Below are 21,677 nucleotides of genomic sequence, written 5' to 3'. Positions count from 1 at the left end.
CCCTTTTTTTAACACACCTAGCTTATGAATTATTCATGAGTCTGGGGGCTCGGTGCGGACCTGACAGGGAACTACCCCGACAGGTCCGGAGACTTTGGATTTTTCTAGAAGTCTTTCCTTTTTTGGTCATGAGTGACCAGTTACAATTAATTAATAATCATGATTCTCATAAGTATTCATAGTTGTTGGCTGTTGTTTTCCTGCCAAAAGTTACCCCCTCAGACTAAATGGATGGCTATGTATTGATTTTAAGTTAAAATCACTTTCTGGAGAAATTTCTGAGGCAAAACTTTGTGTTTTGTTAATTTCTCAAGCATGACCTGTCACTGAGGAGACCTAGCAGTACACCAGAGGCTGGGGGCGTTTCAAAACCCTGCCAGGGGCTTCTCTGACAGGATTTCTTGACATTAACCAGGATGAAAAGGCTCATGGTAATGATCAGGTGGATGAAAGATACCATTCTTGGTGAACCAAATACAGTAAACTCATATCTGGCAGCCCCGGGACCAGAAGGTAGTTGGATATTCAAATATTTTGGATAATAGGAAGATGTACCTAGGAATGCATAACACTAAAGAAAAAGAAGATTATATATTAAAAAAAGAACAAAAATGTATGCAGAGTACTTTATTTACCAACAACAGTAGTATTGTACACTGTAAACTTATTGTATTTCCTGTATTTATTTGTATTTATGTTCACTATAGTGTACTTATGGAAAATATAACTAAAATTTACTCATGGTTAAAGTGATGGTTATTTGACAGTTCTGGATAATAGAATGTTGGATATGAAAGAGATTACTGTAGTAAATTTGGTGGAAACCCCTCTCCACCAACAATCTAATGCTTGTTGCCCCTGCAACTAAGGAAGGGTGTTTTGCCATTTATATACTTCTTCCATAGCCACTGCATGGAATGTATTAACTGAATTCACTTGGATATCTGCTTAAAGAGACCTTTTAACTTAAAGATCAAATTTTTCTCTGAAACTGTTTTACATAGACAAATAATACCTGAGATGGTTATAATTTAAGCTAAGTAATTAAAAATTCTCTTTATTCCTGTATATTTATTTTATGCTTTGACAGCACAATTGTGTGTATTCAATTTAATAATTTTTCTTGCGTAGTCAGCTTTCCCTTTCCAGGACATGCCTGAGCAGTGGCCTAAAAACTCAAGGTTGTTCTCAAACCTTTGTTTGTTTGGGTTTTTTCTACAGTAATAGGAATGAAGAATATTTGAAAAAAACAAAGGGAAACTTGCTTGTAAAACTAAAACATTTTGGAGACGGATTCAGGGCAAATGTGGTACATCATACAGTGGACCCGTGACTTACACAATTTTGACTTACACATTTCTTTCAATAACGCAAGTCAAAATCATGAGTGGTGGGGAGCCAGGAAACTGACCAGTGCAGGTGTGCTGGTCAGTTTCACAGCTTTCACAAGCAGAGGGGAGCTGGGAGCCAGACTGCCACCTGATTAATCACTCCTTGTCACTCCCAGAAGCCAGGAAACTGATCAGCACTGCTGCGCTTGGCTCTGGGCTCCCCGCTGCTCATGGGAGCAGGGAGCCAGGCACAGCCAGGATGGGGGGACCCAAATGGGGCAGGTCCACTCCCCCACCCGGTCCCAACTTATGCAAAATTTGACTTAGGCGTATTTTATTAATTTTATTGTTATTATTTATTTTAATTATTTTCATTATTTAATCATTATTTCTATTTCAGTAGTTAAACAAAACAAGTAAAGAACTGTTAGTGTAAAAAGTAAGAATGCATTTAATTAACATAAGAGTTAATGCATTTTACTGCTGCCTTCTTACATTTTGCTGGTCTCAGTATCCATAACTCTAGCTCTCTAAATGGGGAAGATGCACAACATCATATTGTAGGACAGTTGCACTGACAACTTGAAATAATGTTAAAGGCTTCTTAAACAAGGCTCAGTAGCAGTTTCACAGTTTTTGGAATGTGTAATCACCTAGGTGTAGCAAGTATTTATTTTTCTTTCTTTAGTGAGCATTTCGCATCTTTTACATCCTTAATAAAATGTAGTATGTTACCTCTGTAGTTTAATGTGGACTTTAATTATTATATCTGCCCTTTTACATAGTATTATTACTAAATGTTTAACCTAAATATTTTTTCTTAATGATTACAGAATGGTACTACCATGTTCCACTGAAACAATCAGATAAGTCTGCGAAGTCAGAAATCCCAGTCCCTCCATCATCTCAGATCCCAGGTCTGAGCAACCTTGGAGAGCATTACAATGATATTACGTTTGGAGTTCGCAGGAAATGGATCAAAGATACTGACTCAGAATATGTAAAGCTGGCAAAACAAGGAGGACAACCTGGTGAACCTCACTTCATTTTAGCATTTTTGGTTGTTTGAGGAGTTTAAATATGTTATAAATATAACTGTAGGCTGTTCCAGAATTTTTAAAAGTTACATATGTTGGGGGGAAAGATGGAAAGGGAAGTGTGGTATGTTGTTGAAATATGTTGAACGCTCAAGAAAACAGTGCAGTAACCTCTATCAGTCATTTTAATTGCTGGAGTCTAATGTTGCATGGCAATAACCCCAAAATGTCATTGTCTGAAGCTCAATAGTTTTCTGATCCAGCTTGGGTGCTTCTTTCTCTGTCTTTTATGGCTAAAATATTATTAGGCTAAAATCCATTTAGTAGCCCTCTTAACTCCACCTGATCTGGATCTTTCCCCCCTATTCCTTTTCAATTTAATTTAGGACATTGTTAAATCTTTATGATATAAACTGTGCATATTAATGTTGATCCATTTTAACCACAGTATAAATTATTAAGCTGCATTACATGCGGATATGAACAATGTACTTTGGGTTTAACAGTTTCTACATGGGTTCTGAGCTTTGGAAGGTTTATTGTAATTGTAAAAAATATACATTGTGCATTAAACCTTAGGGAGGAAATGGTCTCATCCCAAAAGGAAATTGTCATAAATTTGAAAAAGTCTATAAAGGTTTTATTAAAATTACATTTCAGTTTTTGCAAATAAGTAGTTTTTATTATGCATATATTTTGTTTTCAGTTAATTGAACATGTAAAAAACATGAACAAACATACATTTTCCAAAGTTTTACTGATTCCCAGTCTGTAGAATGAGAAATACATCCACATGTGTTATCGAACACTGAATTCTACAACTGCATGTCAAGATATGAAAAATGAAATACCCAATAAAATTGAAATACAATATTGGAACTAATAGTGAAAAATTAACTGGCCAGATCTTCGAAAATGCTGCCACTTACTGGCGTTGAGGATATTCACTGATGGTGATTATCCTGTTAGGATTAAAAAGTAGTGAAAGTTCTGATTGTGTAGTTGAATCCCAGTAATGGCTAAAAATATAAATAGTTTTTATTTTATAAATATTTTTAGAAAAAGATAATAGCAACATAAAATATTCACTTGTAGTCACAGAAAATACTATAGCATTAATATATCTTTTTTTAAACTTAAGATTTGTTGAAACATTTTACACCTAGTACAAGAAAAACATCCGCAGTTGCATATACTGCACCTGACTGGTATACTCACCACAGTAAACCACCAACAGCTGATGAATCTAAGTAAGTATGCTGTGATTCCATGGAGGCGTTGTAACTTTTTATAACCTACTGTATTTTTCTTTTGTTGTTCTGTTAAGTTTTATGTTTTGAAATAATACTTCTGCAACAGCATGGAATTCTCTTATAGAAGAATGATTGTTATATTTTGGTCTACAGAGCCCAGGTTTCTTCAGTGCCAGACTACATGTTTCATGAAGAGTTTAAACCTGACCAGCGCAATAGTAACTATGAAGCAAAAAGAGGGCCTTTTGATTTTGATATGAAAAGTATTTGGCAGAGGGATGCTGAGGAAAAGGAGAACAAAGAGAAAAAAAAGGTATGATTTAAAGACTTTCTTCTTGATGTAAAGCTCCTGAAAAAAATTTTTTTCTTCTTTAGTTCCTTATGAAAGTGGATATTAGAACAGCACATTTTTGTACTTAAGTTACAGAAGTGGTTTAAAATACATCCTTCTGTCATGAAGTGTTCTTCTTGCAGCATACTGTATCAGGAATACATTAGCTAATCACACTGTACATTTTGTGTATTGCAAAGTTAATTGAATGCTTAGTTTAACCTGAAACATGCTCTGACTTACTTTTACTGCCTTTAATGGTCAAGAGCCTAAGAGCCAGCAGAGTTCCACCAAACTTATTGCAAGAGGCTGAGACCAAGGATTGAGCATCCTTCAAGATGTTAGTTTTTGGAGAGGCAGAATTTGTTTTCAAGAGGTTACTAACAGCAACCCCAAATACCGCACGTTACTTTAGTCCTACATTAAAATAATAAAAACATGTAGTGATGAGGCCTATATCAGAGAAGCTGTAAGGAAGGAACCAATAAGACCTGGAAACTGTGAACTATTTAGAAATAGGGTGAATGTTACCCATTCAGTGATGAGAGAAGTCATGAAATCCATTAACATTTTAAGATGCTTGTCCACCACCAGCATATTTTCAATATTTTAAAATTCTATGTTGTAAATTGAATTAAATCAGCTGGAGTTCATCCATGATGACCTCACATTGATTAGGCATGAGGAATGCTAAGAAACCATAGGTTCAAAATTAAGGAATATCTACTACAGCTACATAATTAACATAGGTGGAATTGCATACCTTAATTAGACCTTCTGCTGTAGTGTAGGCCTACCCTTTGAAATTTGACTTTTAGATATTTGTACTGATTTTTTAACATAATCATCCTGAAATGTAACTTTTGTCACCCTCTTTCCAAGCCATTATTTCACATTTGATCATTGGTTTCCATGGCTAGGTTTCCATGGCTGGTATTATCTCTGATTTTACCTGTCATAGCAGGCAGGTCAAATTTTGCAATAACTGTGAGTAAATTTTATTGCCATTTACAGTCATGTTTCTTCCATGCGTCACAATATTTGCTACTTTTCCTATCAGGAAAATGCTGTTCAAGTTGAGGTCCATGTGGGCAACACAAAAGAGGTGCGTATATCACTACAATAGGGTTATAGCTTGACAGAAAAGAGAGATGTCTAATGCACTCACCATTGTATAGGACTGTCCAAGAGTATATTTTACCTTTCAGAAAGTATTGTACCCAAAACAGACTTAATTTATGTTGTTATTCTGCACTTGACTAGCTTAACTTCTTTGCTAAAAAATCCTTCTTCTAGGGCTCAAATTACTCTTGCTTTCTTTTTTCCCTTCTAAAAATTTATCTCCTCATATCTTATCTACTAACTCTAATGTACAGAACACTTTGTATTGTGAACAACTTCTTGGGTATTATGCATTTTAATCATTTTAATATGAGATTTAGAACTAGCTATGTGTTTATAATTAAAATTTCCCAAACTTATTTTTAAAAACTAAGTTCTGCATCTAAAGTTGTAAAATGTTTTTGAAAGGATAATCTGGTGATTGAGTGACAATCTTCCTTTTTTTTAAAGAGATGGCTTATACTCTAGTTATTTTGCCTTGTTAGAGTGTCTTTTCTTCAAGACCTTAAAGCAAAGACCTTAAAAAAAGGGAAGAAGGATTCTTTCGAAGATGGGGTTTACTTTCAAAAGAGCAGTGTCTACACTGGTTTTCTTCTTTTAAAAGAAGCTATTTTGAAATTAGAATATGCAAATGAGGTGTCAGATATTCAAATTTGTGCCTAATTTGCATTTTCAATTTACCTCATTTGCATACCTATTTCGAAAGAGGAATGCAAGTGTAGATACAGCCTATTTGACTTCAGTAGTAAAATTATCTCAGAATCCTCTTACACATAGTTTACAGGGCTCATTATACAAATTAAAAATAGTATTAAACTCTAGAGAGCAATCTAAAACACCCTACTTTTGAACAGGAATTTATCACTAAATCACAGAGGTATTTGATATTACTACAGATTTTATTTGAACTACCTGAATTGCTCAGCTTTCTTTCCTATCCCTCATTCTTATGTCTTCAAAGCATAAATCTTAAATTCAGCTATTTTTATTTAATAGCTAAAAAAGGTCATTATTTACTATATGAGCATATGAGAAGCAACAACAAAAAGGTTTAAGAATAAAACATAGGTTTCATGTAAAGATATCTTAAAAATTCCTTGCTTCCTCATATTTCTTTACCATTTATTCCTTGGAAAATTAAGCACTTCTAAGTTTTTATAAAACATAAGGACAGTGGATTCATCTGCACAGTTTTAAAAAAATTCAATGAAATCCATTGTTTTTAAACATTCATTCCCAGGTGATGTTTGAGACCCAAACATTCAGTACTATGAACCTGAATGTGAAATTCACTGCTATGCAAAAGGCTAGCACAAGACCTATGAACCACTTATTCAGACTGAAATGATTTATTTCAGACTGAAATAAATTTTGTGCTGACATCCTGCATAGAGAGGAATTTCACCCACTGGAATCAACTTCATTGCTAAGGAAAATGCAAAAGTAAGCAGATTATGACATAAATAATGAAAAGTGAGTGTTTTTGAAATTTATTTTACTTAGTAATTGATTGCATTTTAAAAAGCAGGTAGGTAAATATACTTATTTACAGTGTTTTTTTAATTATAAGTGTCTCTTCAAATGAAGTTGGAATACTTTACAGTGGAATATGCATCAATCAGTCACTCTTCTATAAGATATCTTTAAAATATAGTACTGTAATAGTGAACCACAGTTACACAGCTTTTAATTTGATATCTGTTCAGTCTCTCTTGTACAACCAATGAAACAGTTTAAAACCCGATGATGACTGGCTCTGGTTTGGTTACAATTTCCAAGTGAAAGTGCTTCCTGCTTCTTGTTTACAAATACATGCACCATAAAAAGGAAAAATACAGCAGAAATATTTTCCGATTCGCCTACAAGTCAACTCAGTCCTACTTCTTGTTTTGCCAGTCACTAACACAAACAAATTATATCTGATGGGAGATACAGCTGCCTGCTTTTATTTTCATGGTGGCACAAGCATGTAGTGGCAGGAGTGGAGGCAGTTCCTTCAGCCCCAGCAGGCTCTGGCTGCAGGGTGACTCATGCCATGCTTTAGCCCTGGGTGGCTGGTGCAGCGCGGCTTTTAGCCACCAGGCATCTGGTGCGGCAAGGCTTCAGCCCTGGGGTGGCTCCAGTGTGTAGCTTGGCTGGGAGGGGGCCTGGTTTAAGGAAGGCAGCGCCTGGCAGGGGGGTAGGGGTTGTGGCAATCCATAACATTTGTTTTGGATACCACTGATATAAAGTCAGCAATATTCACTTTACATTCTGTATTGGAATTTAAATCAATATTGAATATATAGAAATACATTAACAAATATTTAATAATTTTCAATTGGTATTCTATTGTTTGACAGTGCAATTAATTGAAATTTTTTTAGTTAATCATGTGAGTTAATGTGGATTATTTGACAGCTATATTTAAAATATCACTGCATTCAATTTGTTTTTCACTTTTGGAGTGTGTTACCCTCTAGTCTTTTTTTAAGATTTTTCAGACTTTTTTGCTTTTTATACAAAAATGACTTAACAAATTACACCTGTGTAATAGCTTGAGTTTTCACTGCTCGTAATGTTAATAACTGTATTGGTTAGCCAAAATCAAGTTTCTTATGGCTTCATTGCCCTATGCTAGAATACTCTCTCATCTGGTTTTGAATTGTTGCTGCAGTGTGTGTTGCCTGATAAACCTTAGAGACAGTTATATTTTCCAAGTAGGTGAGTTGCCTGAATGTCTTTCAGATTATTCAAATATATTTAGCATACATTCAGCTGGGGAAACTTTTTATAGGCAAGAGAATTATATTTTTGAACTTAAATCCAACATCTACTCCAATTTATGTAGGTTTCCCTAAGATGACGAATGAGCTGTTTGCTAGATGAGAAATCTAGATCTCCAGTTCATTTGTGATTTAAAGAAATCTGTGATTACATATAATTTGATTATTCATATTTTTTCACAAAATGCACATAAAATGAGAATTATTAAAATTAACTATGGAAATATGAGAGTCCGCCTTGATCACAGTCTGAACACAACACTATAAAATAAGTATGGCAAAATATCATTTTTAGTTTTTTCATGTTCATAATCAGCTAAGGTTTTCAGAGCATCAGGAGGCACTTCCTTGAATTATTCCTTGGCCTTCAGCTGTAAGGTGGCTGTTTGTCAAAATTCAAATAAAATAAAAATAATTAATAGCAGTCAAAAGACATAGGCTTTTGTCTTCCTCTGTACTTTAAGTTTTCCTTGTCCTACATTTTGTAATAGTGTGGGCTTTCCTTCTTTCTCTATCTTATATTCCTGCTTCTTTCCTTGCCAAAACCAGACTTCTCTTTTCTTTCCATCTGCTGTTCATAGTATCTGTAACCGTATCAAACAGTGTTTCTATGCCATTCTTAATGTTTGGGTCACAAAGGATTAGATTTTTATCAACAAACTTTGATATACGTTGACTTAATCATGCATAAACCAATGCAAAAAAATGTTTCCCTCAGTAGTAATCAAAAGTTACAGATAGACAAAGTAAGAAAAACATTGCTTAAATTTTTATTAGTCTTTGATTTCTCTCTTTTATTTTGAGATGTGATATTGATAATATGGGTTTTATCCAGTATAAATCTTTACTTTTTGAATCTCAGTGTCTATTGTCAGTGAATACTTGTCTAGCCCCCTCTTTGTCTGAGCCTGCATAATTTTCCACAAATTGAATACTTAAACTGATAAAAATAAATATAAATGATCACAATCCTGAAATTTGATGGGAATAGAGAAAGGGACCAAAACCAGATTTATTGCACCTAGGAAAATTACAATGAAATATAAGGCACAAACAAATTATTTGGAAAAAAATAAACTTCGAATTTTTTCAGTACTTGATGGAATAGGAGAATGAATCTAAACAGCTGAAATATATAACTCCCAGGCCACGTCTAGATGGCTGTTTAGCACAGTGCTACTGCCGGCAGCGCTATGCTGAGGACAGGTCATGAAATTGCAAATGGAGGATCATTTGCCAACTTTCACAGCTAATTAGCATACCACATGACATTTTATCTCCTGTTGACAGTAGTATCTCGCATGGCTCTGCTAATTAGCTGCATGAGTTTGCAAATGGTCCTCCATTTGCAATTTCGTGACCTGTCAGTAACATAGTGCTGACGGCAGCAGCGTTGTGCTAAATGGACATCCAGACATGGCCCCAGTCTGAGTGAAAATCACAGCTACATGAACTATTATTTATGTAATCAGTTTTAATTTTGACAGCAGTATCTTTCATCTTGTTCATCCTTTTAAGCCTCAACTCTTCAACCGTCATGTTAACCATATTGAAATAACCCATCATCTTGCTCATTACCAGATGCTGGTCTCTATCACCTCAGGTGAAATCCTGGCCTCATTGAAGTCAGTGAAAATGTACCATTTCCTGGTGGTCAGGTTTTCACCCTGGTCTTTCCATTGCAGAAACAGTACAAAATGGATATACAGTAGGGTTGCAACATTTGTGAGAGTTCTGTGTTGAGAACCCTCACCAATGTTGAATTTCATGAATCATGAATATCATTCTTCCGGGGCCCCGGCAAGGTGGCAGCTGCCGGCGCTCCTGCCTGGGGCCCTGGAGAAGTGGTGGCTACCGGCATTCCCCACCCGGAGCGCTGGGGAAGTGGCTGCTGCAGATGCTCCCTGCCTGGAGACTGGGGGATGTGGCAGCCACCAGCGTTCCCTACCTGGAGCCCCAGGGAAGCAGCGACTGCCATGCTCCTGGCCTGGAGCCCTGGCGGCAGCCGCTCAAGAATAATTGAATTCATGAACATTAGACTCGCAAGTGTTGGGCCCTTACAGTAATATATCTTAACTTTAGCAAAGCTTTTCACGTGGTCTCCCACAGTATCTTTGCCATCAAGTTAAAGTAGTATGGATTGTGTAAATGAATTGTAAGGTGGATAGAAAGCTGGCTAGGTCATTGGGCTCAAAGGGTAGTGACCAGCGGCTCTATGTCTGGTTGGCAGCCAGTATCAAGCAGAATAGCCCAGGGCTCCTTTCTGGGGCTGATTTTGTTCAACATCATTCATAATGACCTGGATGAAGGGATGGATTACACCTTCAGAAGTTTGCATATAACACTGAATTAGGGGGAGAAGCTGATATACTGGAGGGTAGGGATGAGGTCCATGGAGACCTAAACAAATTGCAGGATTGGGCCAGAAGAAATCTGATGAGGCTCAACAAGGAACAGAGTAATCCCAAGATGTGCTACAGGCTGGGAATTGGCTATCTAAGTAGCAGTTCTTCAGGAAAGGACCTGAGAATTACAGTGAATGAGAAGCTGGATACGAGCCAATAGTGTGCTCTTGTACCCAAGAAGACTAATGGCATCTAGGGTGTATTAGTCGAAGCATTATCAGAAGATCTAGGAAAGTGATTATTTCCCTTTATTTGGCACTGGTGAGGCTGCATCTAGTGTATTATGTCAATTCTGCCCCCTCCCTCCATTACAGAAAGGATGTGGATGCACTGGAGAGAATCCAGCAGAGGGTGAGAAAATGGTTAGGGGGCTGGAGCATATGACTATGACTTATGAGGAGAAGCTGACGGATCTGTGCTTGTTCAGTCATCAGAAGAGAAGAGTGGAGGATGGATGGTGGCCCACATCCATCTTAAATGAATTTGCCTGGTTAGCACTGGTCCTCCGCATACTAATGTAACACTCCCATCTTTACATCTGTGTATATATATATCCCTGACAAACTGTAGTTTTCACTTCATGCATCTGTTGAAGTGTGTTCCAGCCCACTAAAGCTTATGCCCAAATATATTTGTTAATCTTGCTTATAGATAATTAAGAAAAGAGGTGGAAAGCCCTATTTTGAGATCACCTTTAGTGTATCTAATTTATTTGAAATTTCCTACCTCAAATTAATATTGTACAGTGCTTTTATCACTGTACGGGAGACCCTTTGTTTCTTAAGCAAATGGAGTGTGGTTCATGAAGCAAGAATGAAACCTGACTCCACTGCAGTCAAAGGGAGCTTTGCTATTGATTTCAGCGGGACTGGGATTTTACTTCAGATTTTTTAATTTCTTCCATGCATCAGCTGAGCTATAGTGAGAAACTGTGATTGGTAAATTTCAATTTTAAAGTTTTAGTTAGGAATATCTTTTGTTGTCATAAAGAATATGCATGGATTAACAGATTTATTGGTGGTGTCCCTTAAAAATCTGCTAATATAACTAGTGATAAATAAATAATGTTACCTCATTTTCTTCAGTTCTATCATTTACCTCCCAAAACTTACTACTGAAATACTGTACCTTGAACTGTGCATACATTGAAGATATTTATAGCTAACAAAGTAATATCTTTTTCAGATACTCTCTGACTATGTAGGTTTCTGTAATCAAAACATTATTATTAAATTAGATTTTCTTTAACACAGGTAAAGTTTCCTGCCATAAACGCCAAATATGCAAACAGAATACCACCATCTATTGCAAATAAGGAATTCCACAGGGGAAATAGGCTTCACTTTCCACCTATGTAAGTAGAACAAACATTATATTAACTAAGGTCCTGATCCTAAAAACATTTGTACAAGAGTAATTTTAATCACCTATAAAAATGCTGGCAATATCAGTGTTTATATCTGTAATGGGCCTTGACTCTCGAGATACCACATGTGCTATCTAAAACATTAAAGTGATTTTATAAGGATCTTAAGTCACGTTATTTATTTTTGGAATATACCATAAAATGTAACTACAAAGTTGAAAAAGAAAGCACACACAAAGGTTCCTATAATGATGTTTATTCTGCATATCCAGTACTTATTGTTTGTTTGTTTAAGAAAACAGAAGACTTTTTTTATAATAGTGTGTGTTTTGGTTCTCTATAATGCAGTATATAGGATGTAATACCCATTATCATTTTTTGTATTAAAATAGTGTGCAAAGAATCCAGGCAAGATTGAGATGGATTTTGTATAAGCATTTTAAGCTACCATTTTGGCTTGAAGAAGATACCATCTAATTTAAGAGCAGACACAAGTGACATAAGGAACAATTGGAGGGAGAACAAGCACAATTGATAGGAATATGTGCTTAAATCAGTTAACTCCATGTATAATTTGATAGATTAGTTTTCAATTTGGTTTAAAAGCATGCCTGTTTTAATTGTTATAAATGAAAAGGAATGTGTATAGTCCCAATATGATTTATAATATATGCTTAATAATTTGAGCAGAAAACACTATGTATATACTTAACAGCAAAATAGGAATAGATGATGCCACATTCATGTAACTTGGGAATTTTCTACCCAGCATTTTAAAGTGAGCTGCCTGCCTGACATGAATGGGACTCCGGCTAGCCCGCTATACAGATAAAGATTTGAAGGTGTGGCTCACACTGAAGCTTGAGCTTTGAAGTCCAAGTCTCTCTGTAAGCTTCACAGCTTGATATACGACTTAAAAAACTGTACAGTAATTTTTAGAGTGCTACAATGAGTCATGCTAGCCCAAGTCTGTCAACCTGAACTGGGAAGTTTGCAGCAAATGCTTTGTAGATATACCCAGAGAGTCAGCATTGCTTAGGAATCTAGTTTTTGAACTTGTTGACTTGTATTCGCGTTACTTCTTCATTTTTGACAATAATTACCCTTTTCATCTCACTTTACCATCCTACTTCAGAGCCAAATTTTGCAGCCCTCAAACACACAAATCTTTTATTAAGTGAGGACTTCAAAATTCTGTCTCTTAATTGTGACAAAAGTCAGTGGTTATTTGTGATTGATTATGCAAACCTTATGACATATTTTTAAGAAGCATGTTAAATTCATATTAAGCTAATGAAACCCTGGGAAAATAAGTAATATAAGTGACATTTCTGATTTTATTTACTTGAATATAAAAGACCTTGACATAAGATGATACATTCTCTTCTGTAAATCAAATGGTTGCTACCAATTCTTGTTTTATTTCTGAACTCTTGCCTGGTATATATTTTATTTCTTTTATTTATTTTTATACAGGCCTTCTCAGAAAAACAGTGAACCAGTAAACTTCAGCAAACTGATTAGCAATGGTTACAGGGATGATTGGATTCAACAGCATAATGATTTGGAGAACAAGATTCAGCAACCCCTCCAGAATAACAAGCAGCCTAAAGGTGAGGTGTATTCTGACTTTTTTTTTAAATTTAGCAGTTATTTAAAGTTAGTAACCAGGATTGGCTCTATTGGCTGTATTACCTCACACATCTTACTTTCGACTGTGACCTGGTCTACACTAGGGATCAAAGTCAATTCCAGACACGCAGTTCTAGCCATGCCATTAGCAACGTCATTAGCAACGTCATGCCATTAGCAGGGTCGACTTTGTTCCCTGGTGTAGATTGGGGATTTGCAGCTTGTGCCGATGTCCCTTACTCCTTGTATCAGTGTGGTGTACTAGGGTCGACGTCCAAGCCCATAGAGATCAATTTTTCTGTGTCTTCACACACATGGCAAAATCAACCTCTGGAAGATCAATTGCAGTGTGTCAATCCTTGTAAGTATAGACTTACCTTATGATTACACTGACTTCATTATTTTCCCCGAAGTGCTCCAGTATGGACCGAAATTAAAAAATACATATGACTTTCATTATGAGGCCAAAGTTTTCAAGGTCTTTGTATATCTTTTAACTTGTGAAATGTGCTTTGGTTTTGTCTTTTGGCTAACTTCTGCTTGCTTTATTTACCTAAGAGATTCATAGAATACTAGAACTGGAAGGGACCTTGAGAGGTCATTGAGTCCAGTCCCCTGCCCTCACAGCAGGACCAAGCCCTGTCTAGACCACCCCCGACAGAAGTCTATCTAACCTGCTCTTAAATATCTCCAGTGATAGGGCAGTTGTGGAATCTCTAGGCAATTTATTCCAGTGTTTAACCACCCTGACAGTTAGGAAGTTTTTCCTAATGTCCAACCTAAACCTCCCTTGCTGCAGTTTAAGCCCATTGGTCCTTGTCCTATCCTCAGAGGCCAAGGAAAGCAATTTTTCTCTGTCCTCCTTGTAACCTTTTTTGAGGTACTTGAAAACCACTATCATGTCCTTTCTAAGTCTCAGCTCTTCTAAGCTAAACAAGCCCAGTTCTTTCAGTCTTCCCTCATAGCTTATGTTCCCTAGACCTTTAATCATTCTTGATGCTCTTCTCTGGACCTTCTCCAATTTCTTCTCTGCTCTTACCCCATCCCCATCTTGAAATGTGGTGCCCAGAACCGGACACCGTACTCCAACTGAGGCCTAATGAGTGCTGAGTAGAGTGGAAGAATAACTTCCTGTGTCTTGCTCTCAACACTCCTGTTAATGCATCCCAGAATCATGTTAGCTTTTTTTGATGACTCATATTTAGATTGTGGTCCACTATGGCCCCTCCATCCCTCTCCACAGCCCTCTTTCTGAGACAGTCACTTCCCATTCTTCATGTATGAAGCTGATTTGTTCTTTCCTAAATGGAGTACTTTGCATTTGTCCTTATTAAACTTCATCCTGTTTACCTCAGACCATTTCTCCAGTTTGTCCAGATCATTTTGAATTCTGACCCTATCCTCCAAAGCAGTTGCAACCCCTCCCAGCTTGGTATCATCTGCCAACTTAATAAGCATACTCTCTATGCCAGTGGTTCCCAAACTTTTCAGCATCATGACCCCCTTTTGATTTTTGAGAAACCTCACGCCCCCCAACCTCATCTTTGCCATCATCCAACCCCACTTTTAACAAAAAATTCAATTCATAATTTAAAATAAACACAAAAACTTGATATAAAATGTTATTTAAAATTAAAAATAAGCACAAATAATTTTTCTTGGACTCTTGTTGTTGCGTGGTGCAGCCCCAGCTGGTCAACTGCCTGAGCCCCATGCCAGCCACCAGAGCTGCCTGTGCCAGCTGCCTGCCTGCCTGAGACCTGCACTGCCAGAGTTGCCCACCTGAGCCCCACGCTGCCAGGGCCAGCTGTCTGCCCACCCACTAGCTGCCTAAGCCCTGAGCTGTCAGGACCAGATGCCTGCCCAAGCTGTGGACCAGGCACCTGAGCTGCCCACCCACCAGCCCCAGCCACCCAAGCCCCACACTGCCAGGGCCAGGTGCCCACCCACCAGCCCAAGCTACCTCAGCCTCCTGCTGCCGGGGACAGCCACCCGTGCTGCTGGGGCCATCTGCCCACCCACGAGCCTGAGCCACCCAAGCCCTGAGCTGCTGGGGTCAGTCTCTAGTCCAAGCTGCCTGAGCCCAGTGCTGCCAGGACCAGTCACCTGCAGCAGCTGTGGGCCAGCCACGTGCCCAAGCCCCACGCTGTCAAGGCCAGCCACCTGCCTGCCATCCCAAGCCGCCCAAGCCCCACGCTGCCAGGGCCAGCTTCCCAAGCCCCATGCTAAGGGGTCAGCCACCCCCGCCAGTCCCAGCCACCTGAGCCCCAGGCTGCTGGGGCCAGCTGCCCATCTGCCAGCCCAAGCCGCCTCAGCCTTCTGTTGCTGGGAACAGCCACCCGTGCTGCTGGGGCCAGCCGACCAAGCCCCATGCTGCCAGGGCCATAATGACCACCTGCCAGCCTGAGCCGTGCACTGCTGGGTCAGCCTCCAGTTCAAGACGCCTGAACCCTGTGGTGCTGGGGCCAGCCACCCCATCCCCACAAGCCACCTGAGCCCTGCAAGCCGCATGACCCGGCCACCCTAGCCCCTCTCACAAAGCCAGGTACCACCAGCTCCCTGCTCTTACCCCATCCCCTTCACCCCAGCCACGCACCCTCATCTCCCCATATAACCCCATCCTCCTCCTCCCACCCCCCAAACCCACACTTACTCACCTTTGCAAAAGGCAGCTAACTCCATGTGGGTCTTCGCTGGCTGCCTGCTTTTTATAGTGGCTGTGCCGTGTCATCCACATAAGATGGCAGAGTCTGAGAGCTGGAAGCAAAGGCTGGCTCTTTCTTCAGATGGGGGGAATGATGGGGGTGCCTGGGTCGCCTCATGCCACCCCTGGAATTTCTTCATGCTCCCCTGGGGGGCACACCCCCCAGTTTGGGAAGCCATGCTCTATGCCAATATCTAAATCGTTGATGAAGATATTGAATAGAACTGGTCCCAAAATGGACCCCTGCAGAACCCCACTTGTGCCCTTTCAGTGTGATTGCAAGCCATTCATAACTATTCTCTTAGAATGGTTATCCAGCCAGTTATGCTCTTATCGTATAGTAGACAGAACAACACACATGCTTAAAGTTAAGCAAATGTTTAAACTCGCTGCTGGATCCTAGCTTAGATGCATAGAACTTGGCTCTCAGCCCTTTTCTGAAATCTCCATGACAAACACAGCAAAAACCAGTGGAATGATAGGTAGATTGTTGCGTATCATTATGCAAAAACCAATTCCTGTGTACTTTCGAGCATGGGGGTTTTGAAGAAACCCTGTTAGTGTAAAAAGATCCCATGAACAACAAAACAAAGCTGGGCTGTGCCCATGCTTTAGACTCTCCCTTTGTCATTCACTGTTCCATAAAACTAAAAATATAGAGCATTATATTCTAGTCTTAAAGCTACATATTCACTGGCACACAAAATTATTAATTATAATGTATTATTTATTAATTATTAATAGGTATTAAACACACAAATATATTTCTGGCTCCTTGACTTTTAGAGTTCATTTCCCTTTTATGTAATCTATCCGCGCCTGAGTTAACAAGACTCCCTGGCACTCTACAAGCCAGTTACAACAAATTTCTAGTGCCTCTACCTTTGTTCACATCTGAAATATAGTAAACGTGTTTGTACTGACGTTTCGTGAAACTGTGCAATTGCTGTTTCTTATAGTAAATTTGAATACTTACATGGGTGCTGGGTGACCCCACAGACTGAGGGAGACAAACACACTCAGCTCTATCCCTTCCACCTGAGGCTTGGCCTCCCACACTGTTGCCACTGGCCTCTTCCCAGCTACCTCACCTTTAAAGATACACACAGTGGGGCTGTTGGCCCCCCACCTGAAATGGTGTGTCTTGGAGCTCCAAGGAGCCATTGGGCTATGGTTGCAGCCTCTGCTGGCCCTGGAGCTCCAAGCAGCAGGCAGGCGGTCCAGATGCAGCCTTCCCCCATCACAATTCCCAAGTCGAGCCACCAGTTCTAATTCTGGCAGTGCTGCACAACCACCACCATGTCTGCCCCAGCCTTTGCCAGTACGATAGCAGGTTGAGGGAGGGAACCTGAGGGCCTTCAGTGGAGCATGGGTGGCACCATGTGAGACAGTTTGCGAAGACATTGCCTACAATATCATCCACCCATGTGTACTTTAAATGCATTTATTTCAAAGGTGTCCTCATTTGTACCTCTGGCTTTTTACATTGTCTTTAATTTAGAAACATTTGCCTTTTTAGGTAGCACAATGCTTTTTAAAGTGCTTGTGAATAGGAATATTCCGAAAAACAAATTAATAAGTTGTGCAATATGTTCTTGATTTTGCATAAAGATGTGGCTGTCTATAATTTGTTTGTAAACGTGCATAAAAATATAAAAGAGAAAGATATGTAAACTGTGACTGTAAAATATACTCCCAAAACGTCACTCAAATAATATAAATATTTATTTTAACTGTGGTGCAAATAGATAAATATAAATTGGTGTAGAGACAAATAATTGATTTATGTTTTAAGAATTTTAGAACTTGCTTACTCAGTTTTTACACACACTGTTAATTTTATTATTATGGCACCTTTAGTAGAGTGTTCTTTCTGTTTGCTTTCTTGTAGACTCTCTTCCTTCAAGTGAGTACCAGAAGAAAACAGGAAAAAAGCAGAAAGCTAAAAAGTATACCTTGCCATTAAAAAGGAAAACTGTTGCAAAAATAAAGGATGAACCCAGATCTGAGTCTGGAGCTGAAATAGGTGCCCTGCCTAAGAAGCCACTCTTCAGGCTCAACATGTATGCCACCCATTGTCCCTATCCACAGAGAACCCATTAAATACTTCACTAATCATCCTCCAAGCAACCTGTTTTCAATTTGAAAATTTGATAACAACCATACAAAGAAATATGTAAAAGGGCACAACAGGTGTTGAGAGTTCCCTAGAATTGTGATAATACAAACCTACCACATTAAATACAATCATTTACAAATCATCTAAGATAAGTTAGAAAAGGAGGACATAACTGTTTTACTGCATGACATTAAGCTATTACAGTTCACATATTGGTAGCTTCTCAGTTTGGTTCTCCACATAATCAGCTGGAAAATTATATGGGATACAAATATTAGGACGATGATTTCTGCTTATGTTTTTTGCATTTTCTCATCTTTTTCCATTTCCTGCCTTTTTCTATTTATCCTTACCTCCCCGACATCAAGCTTTTTTCTCTTTTTATTATAATCTTGTTCTTTGCCTCCTCTTCTTACAATTAGCAACAAGTATTAGTCTTGAGTCATCTTTGAAGATAGAAAGAGGGGTGGGAGGTTACAAATGTAGATCTCGTCTGCAACTAAAATTTATTTCACTGACTCAGATTGTAAATTTACATTTAAATGAAGTTGTAAATTTTTCCCCTTCCCGAATAAATATGGAGCCTGTCAGATAGGTCACAGTTACACTTGGAAGTTCTTTAGGAAAATCAGGCCCTTTTTTGAAAGAACATATAAAGCGTCCATGGGCAAAATGCACTCTTTTGATCCAAAATTGAAAGAATGCGGCTCTTCTTCTGGAAGTCCCCTTCCACTCCTGGATCAGGAAGACAGCCTTCTTTTGAAAGCTTCTTTCAAAAAAAAGAATGTGTAGATGCTCTGCAAGCCCTTTTTTTGAAAAAGCAGTTCTCAGGGTGCTGGATATTTTGATCCCTGGCTCATTCTTTTGAAAGAGTGGGGGCTGTGTGGACGCTCACTATCGAAAGTATGGATCAGTCTTTCGATCCGCTTTTCTGTGTGTGGATGCACTCTTTAGAAAGATGATCTTCCTGAAGATCATCTTTTGAAAGACCACTGTAGTGTAGATGCAGCCTACAGAGAATAGCTACTGCAATTCTGCTGCACAGTTGAACATCAGAATATGGTGGCCCAACACAGGAAGTGCATATTCTCACAAGAAATGGCGTTCAGTTCTGCTTGGGGTTCCCTTCATGCTCTCATGACCAGAGGTGCTTTAGGGGCATAGTAGAGCTGGAGTGGCAGATGTATAGCTAGGCATCTCCACTGGTTATTCACTTCCGCATAAGAGGTTTTTGTTGGTTTCCTCTACAGCTGGCTTCATGTGTGGAGCATTGCTATATTTGATGCTATTTTGCCACTTGTCTACCACACAAGGGGTGTGTCTACACTAGCCAGCTACTTCGAAGTAGCTGGCACAACGTCGAAATAACACGCATTGCGTCAACACACGCTGTGTGCTATTTCGATGTTGAAATCAATGTTGGGCAGTGAAACGTCGAAATCGCTATTCCTATCTGAAGATGGGAATAGCGCCCTACTTCGACATTCAACGTCAAAGTAGGGCGTGTGCAGACAATCTGCGTCCTGCTACATCAAAATAGCAGGGTCCTCCATGGCAGCCATCAGCTGAGGGGTTGAGAGACACTCTGTCCAGCCCCTGCAGGGCTCTATGGTCGCCGCATGCAGCAGCCCTTAGCCCAGGGCTTCTGGCTGCTGCTGCTGGGGGTCCATGCTGTGTGCACAGGGTCTGCAACTTGTTGTCAGCTCTATGGACCTCGTGCTGTGCAGGCTGAGTGTGTCTGGGAGGGGCCCTTTAAGGGAGCAGCTTGCTTTTGCCCCAGAAGGGCTAGTCCAGCCTGTGACCCAATCCACAGGCTTTGCTGGCCCCTTATTTCGATGGAGAGTGCTTGTGTATGTGCACGCTCCGCATTTCCTTCCGGGGCGGCTCCTTTCAACGTTCCCCGTCGCAACTTCGACGTTGAATATTGACGGCACCAGCCCTGGAGGACGTGTAGACGATACGCATTGAAGTAGCCTATTTCGATGTTCTTACTTTGAAATAGGCTACTTCGACGTAGTGTGCTAGTGTAGACATAGCCAGGATGTATACAAATTGGTAGCATACAAGGAAGCATTACAGGGCTTTGATGCTTGGTCAGAGATCAGCAATGCACTGAAAACTTTACATGTAACATTTGCTTTCCTCATCACTTACAAATATAGAGGTATTAAAGTTTATAAACACTTTATCTTTGGCAAGTGAAAGGTTAGCATTTGGCTATATTATTTTGATGGTCAGAAGTTGCCATCTATTCTTTAATTTTTTGTATTGCAGGTTCAGAAACATCCCAGCCCGAATTGACTCCAACAGACAACTAAAAACTTCAGCTTCAGAGGTGTCATAAAGATATAAATATTTTTAAAAGAGCATCAAGAACAGTGATGTATGATATGCCTTATGAAACAAGCTTCTATGTTTATAGGTTGATACATGTTCGATTATATGTATCTAACAATAGTAGTTAAATTCATCGCTGATGTAATTTTATTTACTTCTGTAGCTTTACACCAGAGACTAAATTGGTTCATTGTTTCATTCCACTAAATTTTACAGTGTAGGCAACAGCTATTGCAGTATATGTCTAATCTCATGCCAGTATACAAAAATGAAGCCTTTATTATTAGTTGTTCCTCCAGGCTAATACTGTAGCATTACCATTCATTTGCCTTTCACTAAAGGCTCATCTACACATACCTACTGTACCAGAATAATTAAAGTAGTACAATCCCCTGTATTGTGCACAGTTATGCAGTTAAAAGAAGAGGAAATATACTGATGTAAACATGTCTTTACTAAGGATTGTACTGGTATAACTACTTCGATAAAATCACACCCTCAACTGAAAAACTCTTAGGCTGGGTCTACACTTGGCCCCAACTTCAAAGGAAGCATGCTAATCAGGGCGATGGGAGATTACTAATAAAGTGCTGCGGTGAATATGCAGAACTTCATGAGGCTAATTCTCCCCTGTGGCAACTTCAAAGCACCAGCATGCGTGTAGCTGTGGGCACTTTGAAGTGCCTGGGCTACTTCAAAATGCCTTTACTCAAAGTTTGATGCTTCAAAGTTGCTGCGGGGGATAATTAGCCTAATGAAGTGCTGCGTATTCACTGCAGCACTTCATTAGTAATCTCCCATCTCCCTGATTACCATGCCCGCTTTGAAGTTGGCGTAAGTGTGGACAAGCCCTTATACTAGGCTTGTGGCCTTCTTACAGCATTACAGCGCCGCACCTGCTACCTAAGAATTAGTTGATCGGTGGCATTGCTTCATGGACAAGAACAATTCAGCACATTTTGTAGCATTGCGTGTCGTAGTTTTGCATGTTTTGCATCACTGCAAGTGGTTCAATAGAACAAACAGTGAGACTGATGTGAACAATGCATGTTATCTGCACTTTAAGCCTGGAAAAATCTTAGTAATTTTGTTGGTCTTGAAATTTTGACTGTCAACAAAATTCAATTTAATGTTAGAGTTCTGTGTTGTTGGTTCATGTTAAGCAAAAAACAGTTATATTTTTGAAATAACAATGAACACTAATTGTAAAGATGTTACTCTGAAAGTTGGTATGTATTTATAATTTTCAGTACCTTATTTTCACATTTTTGTTGT

General features: G+C 39.1%; 1 protein-coding gene across 1 annotated transcript; it reads left to right on the top strand.

Annotated features, from left to right (window-relative positions):
* The first annotated feature begins 416 nt into the window (after positions 1-416).
* Positions 417-20,973, top strand: C2H7orf57 (chromosome 2 C7orf57 homolog). Its single transcript, XM_074985480.1, has 9 exons — positions 417-513; positions 2,165-2,362; positions 3,510-3,618; positions 3,775-3,934; positions 5,013-5,057; positions 11,498-11,598; positions 13,087-13,223; positions 17,838-18,009; positions 20,340-20,973. The coding sequence occupies exons 1-9, from the start codon at positions 417-419 to the stop codon at positions 20,407-20,409; spliced, it is 1,089 nt and encodes a 362-aa protein (XP_074841581.1). The 3' UTR covers positions 20,410-20,973.
* Positions 20,974-21,677: the final 704 nt, after the last annotated feature.

The sequence above is a fragment of the Carettochelys insculpta genome, chromosome 2, assembly GCF_033958435.1.
Source record: "Carettochelys insculpta isolate YL-2023 chromosome 2, ASM3395843v1, whole genome shotgun sequence".
Taxonomy (NCBI): Eukaryota; Metazoa; Chordata; order Testudines; family Carettochelyidae; genus Carettochelys; species Carettochelys insculpta.
This window is presented reverse-complemented; position numbering and strand designations above follow the sequence as displayed.

Coding starts and splice junctions, on each gene's coding strand:
- C2H7orf57 (XM_074985480.1), top strand. CDS start 417: ATGAAAAGGCTCATGGTAATGATCAGGTGGATGAAAGATACCATTCTT. Junction 3,935..5,012: donor AGAACAAAGAGAAAAAAAAG/GTATGATTTAAA, acceptor TTTTCCTATCAG/GAAAATGCTGTTCAAGTTGA. Junction 18,010..20,339: donor CCACTCTTCAGGCTCAACAT/GTATGCCACCCA, acceptor TTTGTATTGCAG/GTTCAGAAACATCCCAGCCC.